Source organism: Nematostella vectensis, chromosome 7 (genome assembly GCF_932526225.1).
Source record: "Nematostella vectensis chromosome 7, jaNemVect1.1, whole genome shotgun sequence".
NCBI lineage: Eukaryota > Metazoa > Cnidaria > Anthozoa > Actiniaria > Edwardsiidae > Nematostella > Nematostella vectensis.
This window is the reverse complement of record NC_064040.1, coordinates 4,471,496-4,492,521: the sequence shown is the minus strand read 5'-3', so window position 1 is coordinate 4,492,521 and position 21,026 is coordinate 4,471,496. Positions and strand designations below refer to the sequence as shown.

At 44.0% G+C, this 21,026-nt stretch overlaps 3 protein-coding genes across 3 annotated transcripts; 2 read left to right on the top strand and 1 right to left on the bottom strand.

Moving 5' to 3' along the window:
- Positions 1-676: 676 nt before the first annotated feature.
- Positions 677-7,965, bottom strand: LOC5509700. Its single transcript, XM_032378629.2, has 2 exons — positions 7,798-7,965; positions 677-5,728 (listed from the first exon to the last, which is right to left on the bottom strand). The coding sequence occupies exon 2, from the start codon at positions 5,678-5,680 to the stop codon at positions 3,296-3,298; it is 2,385 nt and encodes a 794-aa protein (XP_032234520.1). The 5' UTR covers positions 5,681-5,728; positions 7,798-7,965; the 3' UTR covers positions 677-3,295.
- LOC116616636 (adenosine receptor A3-like) lies at positions 865-2,279 on the top strand. Its single transcript, XM_048729745.1, has one exon. The coding sequence runs from the start codon at positions 865-867 to the stop codon at positions 1,885-1,887; it is 1,023 nt and encodes a 340-aa protein (XP_048585702.1). The 3' UTR covers positions 1,888-2,279.
- Positions 7,966-8,051: 86 nt separating the features above from the next.
- Positions 8,052-20,711, top strand: LOC5509726 (transcription factor IIIB 90 kDa subunit). The gene is made up of 14 exons (XM_048729744.1): positions 8,052-8,357; positions 9,743-9,823; positions 10,104-10,277; positions 10,414-10,445; positions 10,672-10,744; positions 14,055-14,204; positions 14,584-15,060; positions 15,575-15,633; positions 15,698-15,779; positions 16,394-16,452; positions 16,523-16,791; positions 17,309-17,360; positions 17,648-17,897; positions 20,375-20,711. The coding sequence occupies exons 1-14, from the start codon at positions 8,177-8,179 to the stop codon at positions 20,413-20,415; spliced, it is 1,980 nt and encodes a 659-aa protein (XP_048585701.1). The 5' UTR covers positions 8,052-8,176; the 3' UTR covers positions 20,416-20,711.
- The last annotated feature ends 315 nt before the right edge of the window (positions 20,712-21,026 follow it).

The window sequence follows — 21,026 nt, the reverse complement described above, 5'->3', positions numbered from 1 at the left end:
ACTGTGTATATATTACTTGTTTCAATTCTAATATCCATTGATTTCCGATTTCAGTCGCGGTTTTGTGTTAAAAATCGCTACGTGCCAAATCCGAAAGGGCAATATTTACCGTTGGGTTATTCCAGGATTCAATTGAACAATTCATAGAAAACAGATGGTACAAAATCCTACACATGCTCCCAGTGTTCCGCGCGGTCACATAGATCAAAACTGTTCAATTAAATTAGCATTCTTTTTATCGATTTTGGAGGTGTGAGCGTTATACAGTCGTTTGACAAAAGGTTGTCATCGACCGGCTTCGCGACTGCGCGACAAGCTCGCATGTAAGCATGGGTAAAAACTACTTAGACGGGACTTAGTGGTTTTTACCCATGCTTACATGCGAGCTTGTCGCGTAGTCGCAAAGCCGGTTGATGACAACCTTTTGTCAAACGACTGTATACGGTTTCATTTCCCATCCAACAATTAACACACCTATTCCATGCAATAAGCATATTTACAATGCAGCATATTTATTATACTCAGAACTCAGTATAATAAACATTTTATTGCCCTCATTTGTTTGCGACATACGGGAACTGATGTTCCCTCGAAATTTTCCATCATTTTGCGGCCGAAGAGCGAAAAATTCTTGGAATCTCGGCCCACGCACTCGGTCAATGAGATCTAGACGGTATACTAAAGGACAGCTTTATTTCATTACCGTCATGCTTCAGGGGAGGGGGTTGGAGCTTTAGGCGACACATTTCCACTAGAGCTATTTTCTCGTGGTTCTGAAACGTCTTTTATATAGCCTTTCTTCATTCTGAGTTTTCGTTTATCTGCTTATCACATTCCCTACTTTTACCTTTCCTTTCAGTCACAATGAACATCACCAGTAATGTGAGTCATGCTGCCCTGTTCCACCCCAACACGAGCCACGGCCACCATCTCAACACGACGGTCATGTCGACTTTCCCTATCCTGGCGTGGAGTACAGCATACGGTACTATTGCAGTAATGGCGGCGTTTGGCAACAGCATGGTCATCGTGGCTTTCGTGCGGAACCTCAAGCTTCACACGAGGACGAACTTTTTCGTGATCGGTCTGGCGGCCGCGGACTTCATAGTAGGGGTTCTTGCGGTACCCTTGTTCATATGTACGTTCTGGTATTACACGCGAAGTCTCGATATTCCGCTCATACTCAGGCGCATTTACGACGCTGCAGATATCTTCTCCGGATTCGCGTCCATCTTCCAACTTGTTCTCATCTCTCTCGAACGCTGCTATGCAATCTTATACCCTGTGAGCCATAGGAACTCATCAAAGTGGGTGTATATTCTGTCTGTGATCTTCTTTTGGTTCTTTTCTGGGGCGTTATCGATAACCCAAGCGATAGGCATTACGGAAAAGAGCATGCATCTTAGACGTGCATTCTTCTCGATGATCTGGATGTGTTACGGGGTCTCATTCATTGTGATCTGCGCGGCGTATGTGGGGATTTGGAAGAAAGCCAAGACAAGAGGGACTTATGGTTTCTACCGGAGGAAGCGCAGGCGGCAGGATCGAGAGGTCATGATCGCGTTTACTGTACTTATAGTCATCGTAGTGTTTATAATCACGTGGCTTCCATTCTTTACGGTGAACGTGTTGTTCTATTACGACCCCAAAAGAGGCAAAGGTGTACCCTACGAGCTTGTCCAATTCACGAAACTCCTCCACTACTCAAACTCGGCCATTAACCCCATTATATATTCGCTGAAGATCCCGGGGTTCAAAAAGACGTTCACGAGTCTACTGCGCCGAGAGTCACGTGCCATGCTTAAGACGCGTACGCTCAGTCTCACGCGCAAGGACTCGAACAGAAACTCCATGTTACGCGCGAGACCCGGAAGGTCATCGATCTAGGGATAGTTTAAATTCGATAAAGGGAGTTGTAGCTAGAAATAAACGTGACGGAATTGAAACTCTAAGAATCTTAAAGAGCCTTTTCCAGCAAAACCGTATTGTTTCCATCAATAGTGGAAGCCAAATTCTAAAAAAATTATCTCAAAGTGGCCACTTTACTCACAGAATTCAGTAAAAATAACGCAACAGTTCCTCCAAATCAGCCGGACACTTTCTCTCAGTACTTTGCTAGGATGACAAAATGGTGGCTAGCAGAGGCTCTCAATAATTCTAGCCATAGTTTATAATGGAGTTATTGGGGGGAGGGGTGTTGAAGTCAAGATAGAAAATCTATGCTACGCGGCAGGCCCGCGCAGTCATCATTCTAGGAATAAACCATACTTTGCAGGGGACTGTTGCGTCACAAATTGATCATGAGACACACTCAAAAGACATACTTGAATGTGCTCAAGAGAAACGCTAAGATAAGCTAAAAAACACGCTTAGTTAGCTTTAAAAAAACACGCTAACGATCATTCAAACGACATGCTCAGATAATCTCATAGGACACGCTCAAAAGACACGCTTAAATGCATTCATACGGCACGCTTTGCCACGCTTGAAAGACAAAGCTTGAAACGCAAATCTATCAAATAAACCCCAAGGCCATTAGTGTAATATCAATAATAAATCAAATCTAAAACTTTCCAGCGCATGCTGAGCCGCATGTGATCGTGATGCTCCTAACAGAAGTGACCGTACCAGTCATGCTTATTTTAGTTCAAAATATATCATTTCATGTAATCTTAAAAACGCCAAAATATACGAATCAAAAGCATCTCGATGGAACAACATTGTAGTTTATTCTTCTCGTTCAAGAAGGCGCCCGCCCTTAAATTATCACTCAAATTTATTGGAACAGAATTTGATGTGGTAAAAGCAGATCTAATTCGTACCTTTTTCCTTGCCGGATAGTCCATCATTAGATATCCACGAGCTTCACGCCTTCATCTACATCAGTCCAATACATATGTGCCACCCCAACCTCTTCTCTTTGAAAGAGTGCGACAAAAATTCATCGTACTTTGCTTCATGATCTCCCCCCATGCTTCCTCCCTAATATTCCTTTTCATTATTATATTTTTTAAAGCTTTTCCAGTCCAATGGTTCGGATAGATGGAGACGGAAGCAGTTATGTAACAAATTCTTCTAGTCTTTTATCCGGATGGGAATGCTAGACACACCTAGTTTCCCCTATCCTAGGGGATGGAAATGCTAGACACACCTAGTTTCCCCTATCCTAGAGGAAGGAACTAATCCTCTTATCTATCGACTGCCCTGATACTCAAACCGTTCATCTTTGCTCCCACAGTGCAGTGCACGAAACATCTCTTATTTAATTCATGTTGAACAGGAATGGTTTTCAATGTTAACTGAGTAACTTCTCCCCTTTCAAGAAATCCTCAATCTCCTCTAGTTCACAGTCAGAGTAACCATAGAGCCTCATGTCATTCGCCTCCAATTGCTGTCTAAGACTAGTACAGAGTTTTTCATCCCTTGCCAATGTTTGCAGAAGCACCTTGAGCTCGTCAGCAGTGAACGCGGTAACAGATCTACCAATAACTTCTTTCTCCAACCAACTTCTTACTTCAGGATCAGGAAAATACTGTGCAATGATGCAGAGATGCGTGGCAGCGAATTCCCGCGGGTTTCGGGACAACACTTCGCTTCTGAGGGACTGCAGGGACATATCTGTTGGCTCATAGACATTGATTTGTGCAACAGTTATCATTAATAACTCGCCGATTGAGAATCTGTCGAGACCAGCCTTCAATATTTCATCCCTGAACTTCTTTAAAGCTCTTCCAGATTGAAGTATTCCTTTAAACCTAGCAAGGGCATGGAAGATGCGACACAGATCCGCTGGCTTGAATTCCGATATATTTCTCCGTTGAATTTCATCTTCTAATAAATGCACAAGTTCTGATCCGGGATGTCCGCAATCCAACAATTCCGATATTGCCCATGCTGCTGCTGAAAGCTGTAAGTTCTGGAATGATTGAAATCCCCTCCGACTTACTTCCCCTAATACATGTCTAGTGAGTACACCATCCACAAGGTCTCCGGATTCGGCTAGAGAGAACAACAACTGACACAGAGTCGCGTTGTTGATGGTTTGTTTGGATCGCTTGCAAACTTCCAGTTGGAGACTTTTTAGTAGTGGTGACATGTGATCACTCACAGCCAATGACCAAAGCATCAGTGCCAGCTGTCTCATTGTGAACTTCTGAATAGCGACCTCCTTACTAAGCTTGCTGCTGAGGAAACGCAGGGCGTCTATTACATCAACTCTATTCCTTACCTTAGCAAAGCCCCATATTAATTGACTGATAAGCACTGGCTTGAACTCCTTGATGTCTCTGTTCTGTATCTCAGTGGTGAGTTTCGTGAGTGTCGCCCTCGTGCCCTGATCCAGCTCAGCAAAGGACCACAAAGTCATTGCTAGCTCAGAATGGGAGAAGGCTGCAAAGCCTCGATGGTGTAGTTCCTTATCGAACATTGCGAATATCACACGTGAGTCAAACCTGTTCTTAATCTTGGCAAAACACCAAAAAATGATTGAGATATCATGGGATGAAAATGTTCGCTGATTTCTTCTACATATTTCTCTTTTTAGCAGATTGAAAAGTTCTTTAGAAAAGAAATTCAGCTCAATGAGTGACCACATAAGAACAGCAACTCCGCGATCATCAAATTTGGAAAGTCCTCTGCGAAGAAGCTCTTTCTGTAGATACTTGATGACATCGATTGAATCAACATTGCTCTTCACACGTGCAAAAGACCAAAATAGTTTACTTAGCTCAACAGGAGTTATCACACGGACATCTCTACCGAGAAGGTCTATCTTGATACGTTGGTAGAACTCTGGAGAGAATACTGTGGAATCCTGACTTACGAAAGAATACATCAGCACTGGTAGCTCACAGGTTTTAAACCCAATAAGCCCTCTACGCATCACTTCCTGGTGAATATAGCCAAACACATCCTCAGAGTTAAATGCTGGAGCCATACAGAATGAGTCCAAAACCTGGACAAGCTCTGATTCATGAAAAGTTTCCAGTTCGCGATTGAGGACCTCTGACTTAATGACATGTAATAATTCATCTGAACCTTGCCCTGTCACGGTGTATGCCCACAACACTGTTGTCAACCAAGAGTTAGGAATGCCACCAAAACGATTATCCAACAATATCCCCTCGGCCTTTTTGAATAACACCACTGCTTGTTTGGTTAAATACGTAGCACATGTTGTCAGCTCTTTACTTTCTTGAGGATGTAAAGATATTCTTGTCTCATTCAGATCTAAAAAGACGTCTTGTCTTTGGCAGATTTGTGCAATGGCAAGCAGCGATTTCATTAGTTCATCCAGACTAACTTTCCCCAGTGAATCAGTTATCTTGCTCAGTAATTCTGAATATCCTCTTTGAAGCTCTGTATCACTCAACAGGAGGTAGCTCTGTTTAAGACTTCGACGTGTGCTCTGTGCTAATGCTAATAGCAAATCCAAGGGGTAGACATTGTTTTGGTTATTACTCCCAATATGCAGTGAGAACAGCTCGCCAATTGGCTTCTGTTTCAAAGTTCTGTGACTGGGGCTTGTAGTTTTGCTAGAAGTATTAGAAGCATGGGACTTTTGGGTAGTTTTCTTGCTTCCATAGTTAATACAGCCCAACCAAATGAATCTTTTGTTAAAGCCTGGATAAGTATTCAATGACTGCCTGCCAAACCTTTGAAATAGTCTTGTTGCAAACATCCTAAGGGCCTAGATGTTGTTTGCTGTAGATTTGCATGGTTGACTATCCTATTAAGAGGAAAAATAATATTGCATAGAACAGATAATCAATAAAATGACAGAGCAGCTTCAGAATACACTTCCACAATAGTTTTTAATCTATAAAGAAGGAGATTAATTTAGTGGAATACACTGCCACAATAGTTTTTAATCTATAAAGAAGGAGATATTAATTTAGTGGAACTCACCCACAATTCACATGCAGCAATTACCCCCAAAAATACAGACTGTTTTACAAATTCTTTAATCATAAGGTTAAATTAGTATGTGAGCACTTGAACAAGGTAACAGTGTCAGCAGCCAGTATCCCCAGCGGTATTTTAGCAGTAAGCCCCTCGATTCAGGTTAATTAATTAGTGTGACTTGGTAGAGAAGAAGTTAGGCAATGTGCCAAAGCACTATTTTAAAAACATTGGATTCAATTAGGGACTGGTCATAAAAAACAGGGGTGGGGTAAAGATCAAATAAAATATAATTTTCCATGACCCATCCATATTTGCAAGAGTTGAAAGGTGAACCTTTCTGTTTTACATTTAAGGTATTGGTACCTATTATCGGACAGGGCTCTATTATCGGACACTCGAAAAAAATCATATATATCTCAAACAATTGGGAAAACACACCGAAAAATGACCCATCAAGTCGAAGAAACAACATTCAGAAATCATGTGTTCCAAAGCTTTTTACGAGTGTTTATTACTTCGCCAAACTAGAAATAATTTAGTCTCACACAACGCAAAATGGTGATTGAAATCCTCTCTTTGACTTGAATACGTAAGAACAAAAAGAAGCCATAAAAAAGATATACCGATCTTGATGAAAGTTGCTCGGCAAATCCGCTATTTTGTTGTTGATCTCCCAGGATGCTATTTGGATCTGTTCCCGTAGACACTTCAGGATAGCTCGAATTGTTTGTACCTAGCCTTGGTGCCCTATTATTGGACAGACAAGCAAACGCCGAACGATTCAACATAAATTTGAGCGTTGGCCAAGTGAAAGCACATTTCAGCGTACAGTTTGTCACATGCGCAATGCATGTGTTTTGAATCACTTGCTACAGCGAAGAAATAGTAGCAAGAGAAAGAGTAGCAAACTTAATTCCATCGTGATTTTTGCAAGTAAATTTGTCCACAGTTATTGCCTGCTGTATTTTTTTTTTAAATCATGCATGTTTTTCGTGTTATATCTTGCGAAGGAATCTGCTGTCTGGTAATAGGGCTAGGGTGTCGGATAATAGGTAAGAGCATCCAATAATAGGGCTTCAAAACACTTCTTACTAACAATAGTTTTCTCCCAAATTTAACCATCAGATTTTCGTTATCTAGGTCGAATTATTATGTTTGATAATAGGTGCCATGACCTTATTTGAATACAGTGGAACCTGGATTTTACGATAACTTCTATTTTACGATGGCGTTCATTTCTCCTGGCGGAAATACAGTAAAATGTATAAGAAATTACCTCAGTCTTACGATATTGGATACAACGATATTCTTGATTTTACGATACAAATCTGTTCTCCCAAGCGTAATTTTGACATCGATACAATGATACAATGTATCGCGAAAAGTTTTTGTTGCATGTTATCCCTTGTACACCACCTATATTACTGATTCTGTCTATCAACTTCGAAAGAAAAACTCAGGACACCACACACGTACAGTACAGTTAATTTATTTTTAACTTGGCAGATCTTGTTAAATACAAATCACAGTTTAACAGAGAGTAATTGAACATTCTTACACAGAAAACAGTTAAAATATTATTACTTTGTAAAAGTTGATAATAACCCGACCTCGCTACAACGATATTTTTAATGGATTGTTCTTTATGTCCTAAAATCGAGGACCTCTTTGCAACGATACATTTTTTTCTCCCGAGGCACAACCAGGTTCCACTGTACCTTCAGTCAGAATCTCCAAAAAATTGCCTGGATCGGATTTAGTTTGACTGGTATCTCCCTTTTTTATTTTAACGAGTGCCCCTCCATCGTAATAAGAGCCCCCCGTAACAAATTTGATTCGCCTTTAGATATAAAGCGATCTTATTAAGGACTGATTTGTGTTGAAGAGACTTACCGAATACTACGCGCAAAACTCCCGCCATCTTGGATTTGACTGCTGTTGTTGTGGTCAGCGGCTGTTTTCATAACAAAACACAGGTAGCCCTAGAACATAGTTAGGCAAATGGCTTGATACAACGCAGTCAAAAATTGATGGACATTTCAATAAAACGATAGTTACATTTATGGGCATTTCTTGCTGTGTGAACTAGGCTTGTCACTTTTCTTGAGATCCTTACCCCGCCCTAGAGGATTTCACTATTGCGTCACCCATGATGCTTTGCCGGCAGACAAGTATAGCGAAGATCTCGAATGCTGCTAGTACAAGAATGTGTAATGCCGGCTAAAAACTCCGCAATAAGTTCTTAACCTGTGTACCCAGAGTGCCAGCAAGGATGTCTTCTGTGTGTTCTAATTGTGGTGGTAGCGACATCGACCTTGATCCGTCGCGGGGCGACGCGGTGTGTATGGGGTGTGGGTCTGTGCTAGAAGACAACATTATCGTATCCGAGGTTCAGTTTCAGGAAAATTCTCTTGGAGGAACGAGTGCTATCGGCCAATTTGTTTCGTCTGAAGGTAAAGAACAGTTTGGAACGCCTTCAGTCTGAGCTATGGACATATGAGTGAATAAAATTGAAGTTACTGTGTCTTATATCGCGTGAAATCCGTTTATTTATCAATTTTATATTGTTAAATTTGTGTTATAAATTATAAGTCGTTTTCTTATAAGTATTTTATCTGTTTGTGCCACAACTGTATAGCTTTTTTATGTATTGAATGTCAAGAATAAATCTCATATTTAGACGAAATTGTTCTTTACATTTTAAGACTTCAAACATGTCGAAAATTGCGCCAAAATGATAGCAATAATTACACATTTTTCGACTTGAAACCGCATATCTGTTTGTAAGATTACGTAAAAAAGAAAAAAAACATCGCAAAAAAATAGAATTCCCCTCAGCTGAAAGGTGATTTTTCAGTTTGGGGGATTCGAACCTGTAGTTTCTGCCTTGAAAGACGAAGTCGTTGAACGCGTGGCCATCGAGTCTTCGCTGGTCACGTGATAGTTAATAAATGCTATATATATTGTCTTTTAGGTGAAAGTGGATCTAAATTATTACAAAATTTTGTGTGAAACATTAAATTCTATGCGAATTTAATTTAATGTTCATCAAGTATAAATTCAAAAAGATTAAAACATCTGATCTTGTTTTTCCTTTACGGGTTTATGCTATTATTTAACTCATATTTAATACAACCAAAATTCGATTGTGTTGAAATTGCCTTCTGCATAAGAATCGGAATAGTAGTGTAATAAAAGTATATTATATTTTGGAAAAAATATATATTCTGAAAAAAAAACTTTTCTGGTTATTTTAAGAAAATTATGATTTTTTCTATAGAAAAAAGGTATAGTACTCCGATATCAAACGGACAGGGATCATCGTCAGGAGTTTTTGAAAAAAAATTGGGCATTCTCATTTTCACCCCTAAAATATACCCAAGGCTCCAAATTTGCACCCTAAAAGACAGACAGATATTTTATTTGAAATCATATACAACGCTTTCAACAATTGCACTCGAATATTCTTTCCTTTAATTGTTCTTTTTTCCTAGAGCAATAAGAGCATGGAATTTACTTCCTGATAATATTGTAAACCTAAGTAATCTGGAGTCCGTTAAAGCAGCAGCTTTGCCAGCCATCAGGCAACTAAAGGTGGCTCCGCATCTCCACCGGCTGTAAACTGACTGTGCCCTCCCCAGTATTAGCGTAAGCTACCTTATACTATTGTATAGGGGAGTAATTTATTAAAGTATTAAAGTAAAGTAAAGTATGTCCAAATAATATCAAAGATAAAAAAGATATGACGATGATCCACGTCCGATGGATATAAGGAGTTTCTTTTTTTTAAATGTAAGCTTAAAGGGTCTTTTTGTGAGATCTGTTTATAATTTTTCAGGAAACAAAGCTGGTATTGGTCTAGGTACTGGTTTCCGCCATGGACTTGCACAAGAATCAAGAGCCATCACACTAGAAAATGGTAAAATCAGCCTTATATGGTGGTAGCGGTGTACCCCTTTCCCAGGAAAAGGGGAGTGGTCATTTCTTAGAGGGGTGTGGGTTCTTTGGGTCTTAAATAGTAGTAACGCATAACCCTTGCCCAGGAAGAGAGGGGCGGTCAGTTCATAGATGTGTTTGGGTTCTTTGGGTCTTATATGGTGGTAAGGCATAACCCTTGCCCAGGAAGAGAGGGGCGGTCAGTTCTTAGAGGGGTGGGGGTACTTATGTTCATCTTAACCATTTCTGGTCTTTATTCAAAGGTCGTAAGAGAATTAACCAGCTAGGGCACCAACTGCAGATGAATCAGCATTGTATTGATACAGCATACAACTTCTACAAACTTGCTGTGAACAAGAGACTGACGAGGGGCCGGCGCACTGCCCATGTCGTTGCAGCATGTTTGTACCTGGTTTGCCGAACAGAGAGGACTCCTCGTATCCTTGGCATGAAACAACACAAGGCATTAAAGAATGTCAATCACCCACTGCTTTGTTATTGTTTATCATTGAAAATACAGCGGTATTTTCTTTATTTTGACAAAAAAACCATTTCTCCTTCATCATTGATCAGATATGTTGCTGGATTTCAGTGATATTTTGCAGGTAACTGATGCCAATATCATAATCATTGTATAAAAAAACTCACCATAAGCCAACTAGTGCATTCCTTAGTACAATTCTGTGTAGCTTCAACAGTGACTAGGCCTGATTCATTCAAACGACATTATATGAGGCTAACATCTGTGTTGGTTGGGAGGGGCAACAAAGGAATAATTATTCTGTTTTTTTTTTTCTTTATCATGCATACAAAATACTTTCTCTTCCCTAGATTGATGTGTTTACTCTTGGAAGAGCATATCTCAAGCTTGCACAGGAGTTGTACATTAACCTCCCGGCAATAGGTATGTACAACCACCCTGGGCATACCCTGGGTACCACCCGGCAATAGGTATGTACAACCACCCTGGGTACCACCCAGCAATAGGTAGGTACAATCACCCTGGGCATACCCTGGGTACCACCTGGCAATAGGTATGTACAACAACCCTGGGTATACCCTGGGTACCACCCGGCAATAGGTAGGTACAATCACCCTGGGTACCACCTGGCAATAGGTAGGTACAATCACCCTGGGTACCACCTGGCAATAGGTAGGTACAATCACCCTGGGTACCACCCGGCAATAGGTATGTACAATCACCCTGGGTACCACCCGGCAATAGGTAGGTACAATCACCCTGGGTACCACCCGGCAATAGGTGGGTACAAACACCCTGGGCATACCCTGGGTACCACCTGGCAATAGGTAGGTACAACCACCCTGGGCATACCCTGGATACCACCAGGCAATAGGTAGGTACAATCACCCTGGGTACCACCTGGCAATAGGTATGTACAACCACCCTGGGTACCACCCGACAATAGGTATGTACAACCACCCTGGGCATACCCTGGGTACCACCCGGCAATAGGTAGGTACAATCACCCTGGGTACCACCTGGCAATAGGTAGGTACAATCACCCTGGGCATACCCTGGGTACCACCCGACAATAGGTAGGTACAATCACCCTGGGTACCACCCGACAATAGGTATGTACAACCACCCTGGGCATACCCTGGGTACCACCCGGCAATAGGTAGGTACAACCACCCTGGGCATACTCTGGGTACCTCCCGGCAATAGGTAGGTACAATCACCCTGGGTACCACCTGGCAATAGGTAGGTACAATCACCCTGGGTACCACCCGACAATAGGTATGTACAACCACCCTGGGCATACCCTGGGTACCACCCGGCAATAGGTATGTACAACCACCCTGGGTACCACCTGGCAATAGGTATGTACAACCACCCTGGGCATACCCTGGGTACCACCCGGCAATAGGTATGTACAACCACCCTGGGTATACCCTGGATACCACCAGGCAATAGGTAGGTACAATCACCCTGGGTGCCACCCGGCAATAGGTAGGTACAACCACCCTGGATACCACCAGGCAATAGGTATGTACAACCACCCTGGGTACCACCCGACAATAGGTATGTACAACCACCCTGGGCATACCCTGGGTACCACCCGGCAATAGGTATGTACAACCACCCTGGGTATACCCTGGATACCACCAGGCAATAGGTAGGTACAATCACCCTGGGTGCCACCCGGCAATAGGTAGGTACAATCACCCTGGGCATACCCTGGGTACCACCCGGCAATAGGTAGGTACAATCACCCTGGGTACCACCCGACAATAGGTATGTACAACCACCCTGGGTACCATCCGGCAATAGGTAGGTACAATCACCCTGGGTATACCCTGGGTACCACCCGGCAATAGGTAGGTACAATCACCCTGGGTACCACCCGACAATAGGTATGTACAACCACCCTGGGTACCACCCAGCAATAGGTAGGTACAACCACCCTGGGCATACCCTGGATACCACCAGGCAATAGGTAGGTACAATCACCCTGGGTGCCACCCGGCAATAGGTATGTACAACCACCCTGGATACCACCAGGCAATAGGTATGTACAACCACCCTGGGTATACCCTGGATACCACCAGGCAATAGGTAGGTACAATCACCCTGGGTGCCACCCGGCAATAGGTATGTACAACCACCCTGGATACCACCAGGCAATAGGTATGTACAACCACCCTGGGTACCACCCGACAATAGGTATGTACAACCACCCTGGGCATACCCTGGGTACCACCCGGCAATAGGTATGTACAACCACCCTGGGTATACCCTGGATACCACCAGGCAATAGGTAGGTACAATCACCCTGGGTGCCACCCGGCAATAGGTAGGTACAATCACCCTGGGCATACCCTGGGTACCACCCGGCAATAGGTAGGTACAATCACCCTGGGTACCACCCGACAATAGGTATGTACAACCACCCTGGGTACCATCCGGCAATAGGTAGGTACAATCACCCTGGGTATACCCTGGGTACCACCCGGCAATAGGTAGGTACAATCACCCTGGGTACCACCCGACAATAGGTATGTACAACCACCCTGGGTACCACCCAGCAATAGGTAGGTACAACCACCCTGGGCATACCCTGGGTACCACCTGGCAATAGGTATGTAGAACCACCCTGGGCATACCCTGGGTACCACCTGGCAATAGGTAGGTACAACCACCCTGGGTACCACCTGGCAATAGGTAGGTACAATCACCCTGGGTACCACCCGACAATAGGTATGTACAACCACCCTGGGCATACCCTGGGTACCACCTGGCAATAGGTAGGTACAATCACCCTGGGTACCACCTGGCAATAGGTAGGTACAACCACCCTGGGTACCACCTGGCAATAGGTAGGTACAACCACCCTGGGCATACTCTGGGTACCTCCCGGCAATAGGTAGGTACAATCACCCTGGGCATACCCTGGGTACCTCCTGGCATTAGGTAGGTACAATCACCCTGGGCATACCCTGGGTACCACCCAGCAATAGGTATGTACAATCACCCTGGGTACCACCCGGCAATAGGTAGGTACGATCACCCTGGGCATACCCTGGGTACCACCCAGCAATAGGTATGTACAACCACCCTGGGTATACCCTGGGTACCTCCTGGCATTAGGTAGGTACAATCACCCTGGGCATACCCTGGGTACCACCCAGCAATAGGTAGGTACAATCACCCTTGGTACCACCCAGCAATAGGTAGGTACAATCACCCTGGGTGCCACCCAGCAATAGGTAGGTACAATCACCCTGGGTATACCCTGGGTACCACCCAGCAATAGGTAGGTACAATCACCCTGGGTGCCACCCAGCAATAGGTAGGTACAATCACCCTGGGTACCACCCAGCAATAGGTAGGTACAACCACCCTGGGTATACTCTGGGTACCACCCAGCAATAGGTAGGTACAATCACCCTGGGCATACCCTGGGTACCACCCAGCAATAGGTAGGTACAACCACCCTGGGTATACTCTGGGTACCACCCAGCAATAGGTAGGTACAATCACCCTGGGTGCCACCCAGCAATAGGTAGGTACAATCACCCTGGGTATACCCTGGGTACCAAAGGCTCTGAGCTTCGCTCAAATCGTTTTCGCCGCAAAGCTCAGAGGCTCTGGTACCCAGAGTACCCTAGGCACACCATGTGATATAATCATGCAGTGCTAATAGTTTAGAGGATTTGTATCCATCACTCATGTTTATCTTTCCTAATCACAGATCCCTGCCTCTACATCCATCGCTTCGCCCACAAGCTTGAGCTTGGAGAGAAAGAACATGACGTTGCTGTCACAGCACTGAGGCTTGTATCCCGGATGAAAAGAGACTGGATTCATCATGGCCGAAGGCCGTCTGGGCTGTGTGGTGCAGGTGCGTTTTTGCTCATATGGGAGGTGTGTAGCAAGTGACTGTTGCAAAGTGCCTTCTGAACCCCATTGTCTTAGCCTTTTCACATATGATATCTATGAATGTGCACCCCCACAGCCGCCAAGAAATATTCTTTTCTTCTTGAAGTAACACCAGATCTTGGAGTTTTTTTCATTTGTTATCTATGACTGTGCATCCCCCTCCCCCCACATTCTTTTCTTCTTGAAGAATCTTCCTACTCTCGCGTTTTGGGGGGATTTCTAAACTTTAGTGTATGAGGAAAGTATGTGTCTATCTTGAATGCCGATTTCCATGCTTACAGCTTTGAAGACGCTTATTTTATAATTGTCCATTTTGCTCACAGAATTCTTTCAATCTTTAGCTCTTCTGGTAGCATCACGACTTCACAGCTTTAACCGGTCTGTCCGGGAAGTGGTCAAAGTCGTCCGAATCAGTGACACCACCATCCGTAAGCGACTAGGCGAGTTCAAGGACACGCCGTCCAGTCAACTGACCATCGACGAGTTCCATAAGATAGACCTGGAGGAAGAGCAAGACCCGCCATGCTTTACGCATGCCAGGAAGAAGGCTAAGCAACAAGCCGAGGACGTGGTCAACCCAGAGATCACGCAAGAGGTCGAGAAATTCCGCACTGAGATTGATAACATTCTGGGGATTCGGCAAGAAATCCGCAACCAAGACAACACCGAGAAAGCCATGTCTCCGAGTGATCAGAGGGCAGGTGGAGTGTCGCCTGCAAGTGTTGCTTGCAGTTCTGCGGATGTTGCGGCTAGCGTATCGGGGAGTTCTACTAGGGGGGATTGTTTTGCGAGTTATGACATGACTCAAGATGAAGAGGGTAAGGCGATTCTTTTTCAAAAACTTTGCTGTAAAACAAGTTCTATGCATCACCACAGATTTCCCAATATCGTCAGTGAAAACTCTGGAAACGAGTAAACTTGAGATCAGAGATTTCTAAGGACAAACGGATTCACGTGTCTTGTCCTACTCCGCCCTTCATTCAGATAACAAACGTCTGCTAAGCTGTGCATATTACTGTATTATTGCCTTCACTGAGGCATGTGCCTAAATTTGTTTTTATAATCTTGAATAATTATGAAATTTGTTCCACATTTCAACTCATCAATCGCTGAGACAAACTAACTTACTGAGTCACACAAAGCATCCACCCATTTCCATTGTCTCATCAAAAGCAGTAAACTGAAACATTTCCACCATCAAATATCGTCAAATACGTATCAGACTTCATTTCAAGATCGTTGTTTTGAAGTTTTCTTGCAAACTGACCGTTGTATTTTCAACTATATACCATAACAAAAGAGTGGTTTAACCTTAAATGATGTTCTTCTTAGGGGAGGAGTCAGGAGAGGAATTAGACCTAACGGGATTGGATGACGTGGAGTTGGACAAGGTAAGTTTCCATGGAGATCGCATAAGGCTCACTATGATTGGCTAATAGGTTATTTTTGACGTAGTGTCTGCTGACGGAGGACGAAATCAAGGTGAAAACAAAGATTTGGATGGAGGAAAATAAGGAATACCTCGAAAAGATGAAAGGTACCTTGTTAACAAAGTACCCTGTAGGAGTGTGTATGTAAGGGTTCGGCAGCATCAACTTTTGTGCTTTTGTTTAAAAACACTACAGTTGAAAAGGCCAGGGATATCTTGCGAAGAATATGAAAAGATATGGTTTTTATTATTAACAGTTAAATATCTCATGTTTAAAGCGCTTCACATTCTAAATCCCAGGGCCGTCGATTATTTTATTTTAATATTTTTTTTTGGGAGGGGGGGGGGGCAATACAGAAACATTAAGAAAATATTAGGAGGGCACAGCCACGCCCCTATTGGTCATTTTCTTATATATTTTTTTAAATATTAGGGGGCACGTGCCCCCAGTGCCCCACCCCCTGCTACGGCCCTGAAATCCTTATACGTATCAAGAATTGTGCATCGTGGAAGCAAGAAACACAAGCTTCTATTCTAGTAAACCCACATTCGTTGAGCAGGTCAAATTCAGAGAGATACAGAAAGATACTCTCCGGGAAGTAAACACGTTTAAGCAGAGGTGAGAGGCCCCATACGCCTCGAACTAAAAGATGAATATAATCCTCTTTTATCAGGGACTTTCGATTCCTTCAGGGTTCCAAAAGGATTTTTATTTTTCACAGAAAAAGAAGAGCAAGAGGCGCAGGACAGAGAACAAGGAATCGTCAAGCCGGAGAAGAAGGTAAAAGCTTGTGACGATTAAAGTCCAATTAAATTGCAAGTAAAAACCAAACGTGTGTGCGTGTTCTTAGAAACGCAAGTACAAGTCGAAGAACAAGCAGCCCGCATCGACTGCAGGTGAAGCGATCGAGAAGATGCTTGTTGAACGAAAGATCTCAAGCAAGATCAACTACGAGGTCCTGCGAGACCTGGAAACGTGCCAGTCCAGTAAACCCACCGAACCGGTTGAACCCGCTGAGCCAGTTGAACAAGTAACTCCTGTGCAGCCCGAGCCACCCTCATCCGTCAAATCAGAATTTCTCAAGCCGAGTATTCCTATTCGATCAGGGGGGAGAAAGAGGTAAGATGATTGATTCTAGGTCCATATATATATATATCGTAAGTCCAGTATGAGAACCAACAAGAAAACATGTGAAGTCGCCAAGCATTTCAACCGCAGCGAGGTGATTTTGACTTCATTGTAATTGAAACAATAGCTATGCAGGATCCGATTGGTCTAGACAGTGTTCTTCTCAATAGAGAAGCGTACTGGATGATGCAATTATTTACTTTGGCTCCCCATGGTCTAAATAAACGCAGGAAGTATAAGTCGAAGAATCGAATTCATTTCAATAACACATAGCTTTATCAACAATTTGTAATCGCCGTTAAAATGATGTAATTTAAGTACACTATATTTAAAGAATTTACAAGTTGTAAGTATATAAGGATGTAGTTTATATATAAATATAAATATATATATATTATCATCGTTAACTATATTATCATCACATCATTATATTTTCATCATCTTCATACCAGCATCGTAGTATCGTATTTGGTTTGTGTCAATTTTGACAAAACGTTTTCTTTCAAAGGCAATCTTTGGCGCTGACACCTCTGTCCTCAAGCCCGCTGAAGAAACCCAAGGTTAGACCGACATCACTTCCTCTTTCCCTCCTCAAGTACATGTTAGACAAATACCACATCACTTGAGCATGTCCTCACCTAACTGTGAACGACAAAAACACAATACAAAAAAATAGACATTCATCATCACTTTCTCTTTTCCTTCATCAAGGTTAGACCCACTTCACTTTCTCTTTGTTACCTACTAACTACTTAACCAGGCCATTGTTCGTATTACAAAAAGGTGTATGGGAGATGTATGTAGACGAGGAACTGAGAACTAACCCCTCGCCTTACTTTTACTTCAGATTTCTATAACTCCATCCAATTTCAAAGATTTTATTAAGGAGGTCGCTAGACCAGACCCCAGTCCAGAAGCCGAGGCACCACAGGCAGCCCCTGTTGAGGTTGTGGTCGAGACAGGGCCTGTGGAATACGAGAATAGGGAGAGACCTGGAGCCGAGGAGCCACTGGCCGAAGATTACTATGACGAGGAGGAGGAGGAGGAGGGGAGTCACGTGAGCGCAGCTCAGCTCATGGCCCATATCTATAATGACGGTAAGTGTGGGATACCTGTAAAATGATGTGTGACGGTAAGTGTCGGATACCGGTGGATTTGTGACGGTAAGTGTGAGATACCGGCGGATGTGTGACGGTAAGTGTGAGATACCGGTGGATTTGTGACGGAAAGTGTGGGATACCTGTAAAATGATGTGTGGTGGTAAGTGTCGGATACCGGCGGATTTGTGACTGTAAGTGTGAGATACCGGCGGATGTGTGACGGTAAGTGTGGGATACCTGTAAAATGATGTGTGACGGTAAGTGTCGGATACCGGCGGATGTGTGACGGTAAGTGTGAGATACCGGCGGATGTGTGACGGTAAGTGTGAGATACCGGTGGATTTGTGACGGTAAGTGTGGGATGCCGGCGGATTTGTGACGGTAAGTGTGAGATACCGGCGGATGTGTGACGGTAAGTGTGAGATACCGGTGGATTTGTGACGGTAAGTGTCGGATACTGGCGGATGTGTGACGGTAAGTGTGAGATACCGGCGGATGTGTGACGGTAAGTGTGAGATACCGGTGGATTTGTGACGGTAAGTGTGGGATACCTGTAAAATGACGTGTGACGGTAAGTGTCGGATACCGGCGGATGTGTGACGGTAAGTGTGAGATACCGGCGGAGGTGTGACGGTAACTGTGAGATACCGGTGGATTTGTGACGGTAAGTGTGGGATGCCGGCGGATTTGTGACGGTAAGTGTGGGATACCTGTAAAATGATGTGTGGCGGTAAGTGTCGGATACCGGTGGATTTGTGACGGTAAGTGTGAGATACCGGCGGATGTGTGACGGTAAGTGTGGGATACCTGTATAATGATGTGTGACGGTAAGTGTGAGATACCGGCGGATGTGTGACGGTAAGTGTGGGATACCTGTAAAATGATGTGTGGCGGTAAGTGTCGGATACCGGCGGATTTGTGACGGTAAGTGTGAGATACCGGCGGATGTGTGACGGTGAGTGTGGGATACCTGTAAAATGATGTGTGACTGTAAGTGTCGGATACCGGCGGATTTGTGACGGTAAGTGTGAGATACCGGCGGATGTGTGACGGTAAATGTGGGATACCTGTAAAATGATGTGTGACGGTAAGTGTCGGATACCGGCGGATTTGTGACGGTAAGTGTGGGATACCGGCGGATGTGTGACGGTAAATGTGGGATACCTGTAAAATGATGTGTGACGGTAAGTGTCGGATACCGGCGGATTTGTGACGGTAAGTGTGAGATACCGGCGGATGTGTGACGGTAAATGTGGGATACCTGTAAAATGATGTGTGACGGTAAGTGTGGGATACCGGCGGATTTGTGACGGTAAGTGTGGGATACCGGCGGATGTGTGACGGTAAATGTGGGATACCTGTAAAATGATGTGTCACGGTAAGTGTGAGATACCGGCGGATGTGTGACGGTAAGTGTGAGATACCGGCGGATGTGTGATGGTAAGTGTGAGATACCGGCGGATGTGTGATGGTAAGTTTGAGATACCGGAGGATTTGTGACGGTAAGTGTGAGATACCGGAGGATGTGTGACAGTAAGTGTGAGATACCGGCGGATGTGTGACGGTAAGTGTGAGATACCGCAGGATGTGTGACGGTAAGTGTGAGATACCGGCGGATGTGTGACGGTAAGTGTGAGATACCGGAGGATGTGTGACAGTAAGTGTGGGATACCTGTAAAATGATGTGTGACGGTAAGTGTCGGATACCGGCGGATTTGTGACGGTAAGTGTGAGATACCGGCGGATGTGTGACGGTAAGTGTGAGATACCGGAGGATGTGTGACAGTAAGTGTGAGATACCGGAGGATGTGTGACAGTAAGTGTGAGATACCGGAGGATGTGTGACAGTAAGTGTGGGATACCTGTAAAATGATGTGTGACGGTAAGTGTGAGATACCGGCGGATGTGTGACGGTAAGTGTGAGATACCGGAGGATGTGTGACGGTAAGTGTGAGATACCGGAGGATGTGTGACAGTAAGTGTGAGATACCGGAGGATGTGTGACAGTAAGTGTGAGATACCGGAGGATGTGTGACAGTAAGTGTGAGATACCGGAGGATGTGTGACAGTAAGTGTGAGATACCGGAGGATGTGTGACAGTAAGTGTGAGATACCGGAGGATGTGTGACAGTAAGTGTGAGATACCGGAGGATGTGTGACAGTAAGTGTGAGATACCGGAGGATGTGTGACAGTAAGTGTGAGATACCGGAGGATGTGTGACAGTAAGTGTGAGATACCGGAGGATGTGTGACAGTAAGTGTGAGATACCGGAGGATGTGTGACGGTAAGTGTGAGATACCGGCGGATGTGTGACGGTAAGTGTGAGATACCGGCGGATGTGTGACGGTAAGTGTGAGATACCGGAGGATGTGTGACGGTAAGTGTGAGATACCGGAGGATGTGTGACAGTAAGTGGGGCTAGGGTTAAGAAAATTGAAAGTAGAACTGGAAACTGACATATCTCTTTCGTCAGGTTTGGAAGACGAGTATGGCGAGTATGAAGAAGAATATTGATCGAACATTGATCCGTGTGAGATCCGCCGGATATGGTAGCCCCTCTAACGTCAAGATGTAGCCCTCTTCGTTCTGTAGCTGATCTTCTTCTTATCGAACTTTGGCGTCAGACGCCATTCAGCTTTGGCTGAATATTTTGTCCAACAAACAGCTTGATATCCTCTGTTTTGGTGTGAGGAGTTTTCCAAATTGATAGATCTATTTACAAATATACAGATATTTATTAATTAATAGTTTGAACGAACAAAAAAAATTGTAAGCGGTTCAGCTTTTAAAATAAACGAGAAGTAAACATGTATACAGTGTGTTATATGTTAGTTCGCATGCATACAGTGTTAGTTCAGTAACTGGGCGCTTTTACACGGCTCGGTCTACCTGTGGTGCACGCACGTTTTGCCTGTGTTTTCTGCGCGCGCACCATTTCTTAGTTGTGAATGATTCTCGAGAGGTTTTATTGTTTTTGCACATAAACCTCTAGCAGCCGTTAGCTGATCGCCAATCAGGAATCGGGTTACCCACCAGTCTTTCCTAATGATTCCCATGCGAGTTGATTGCGCAATTTTGTGGAATGTTATTAATATTCTAGCGTTTCCTAACAACTTTTAAAACCA

Coding starts and splice junctions, on each gene's coding strand:
- LOC116616636 (XM_048729745.1), top strand. CDS start 865: ATGAACATCACCAGTAATGTGAGTCATGCTGCCCTGTTCCACCCCAAC.
- LOC5509700 (XM_032378629.2), bottom strand. CDS start 5,680: ATGTTTGCAACAAGACTATTTCAAAGGTTTGGCAGGCAGTCATTGAAT.
- LOC5509726 (XM_048729744.1), top strand. CDS start 8,177: ATGTCTTCTGTGTGTTCTAATTGTGGTGGTAGCGACATCGACCTTGAT. Junction 15,780..16,393: donor ATACCTCGAAAAGATGAAAG/GTACCTTGTTAA, acceptor TATTTTTCACAG/AAAAAGAAGAGCAAGAGGCG. Junction 16,453..16,522: donor TCGTCAAGCCGGAGAAGAAG/GTAAAAGCTTGT, acceptor GCGTGTTCTTAG/AAACGCAAGTACAAGTCGAA.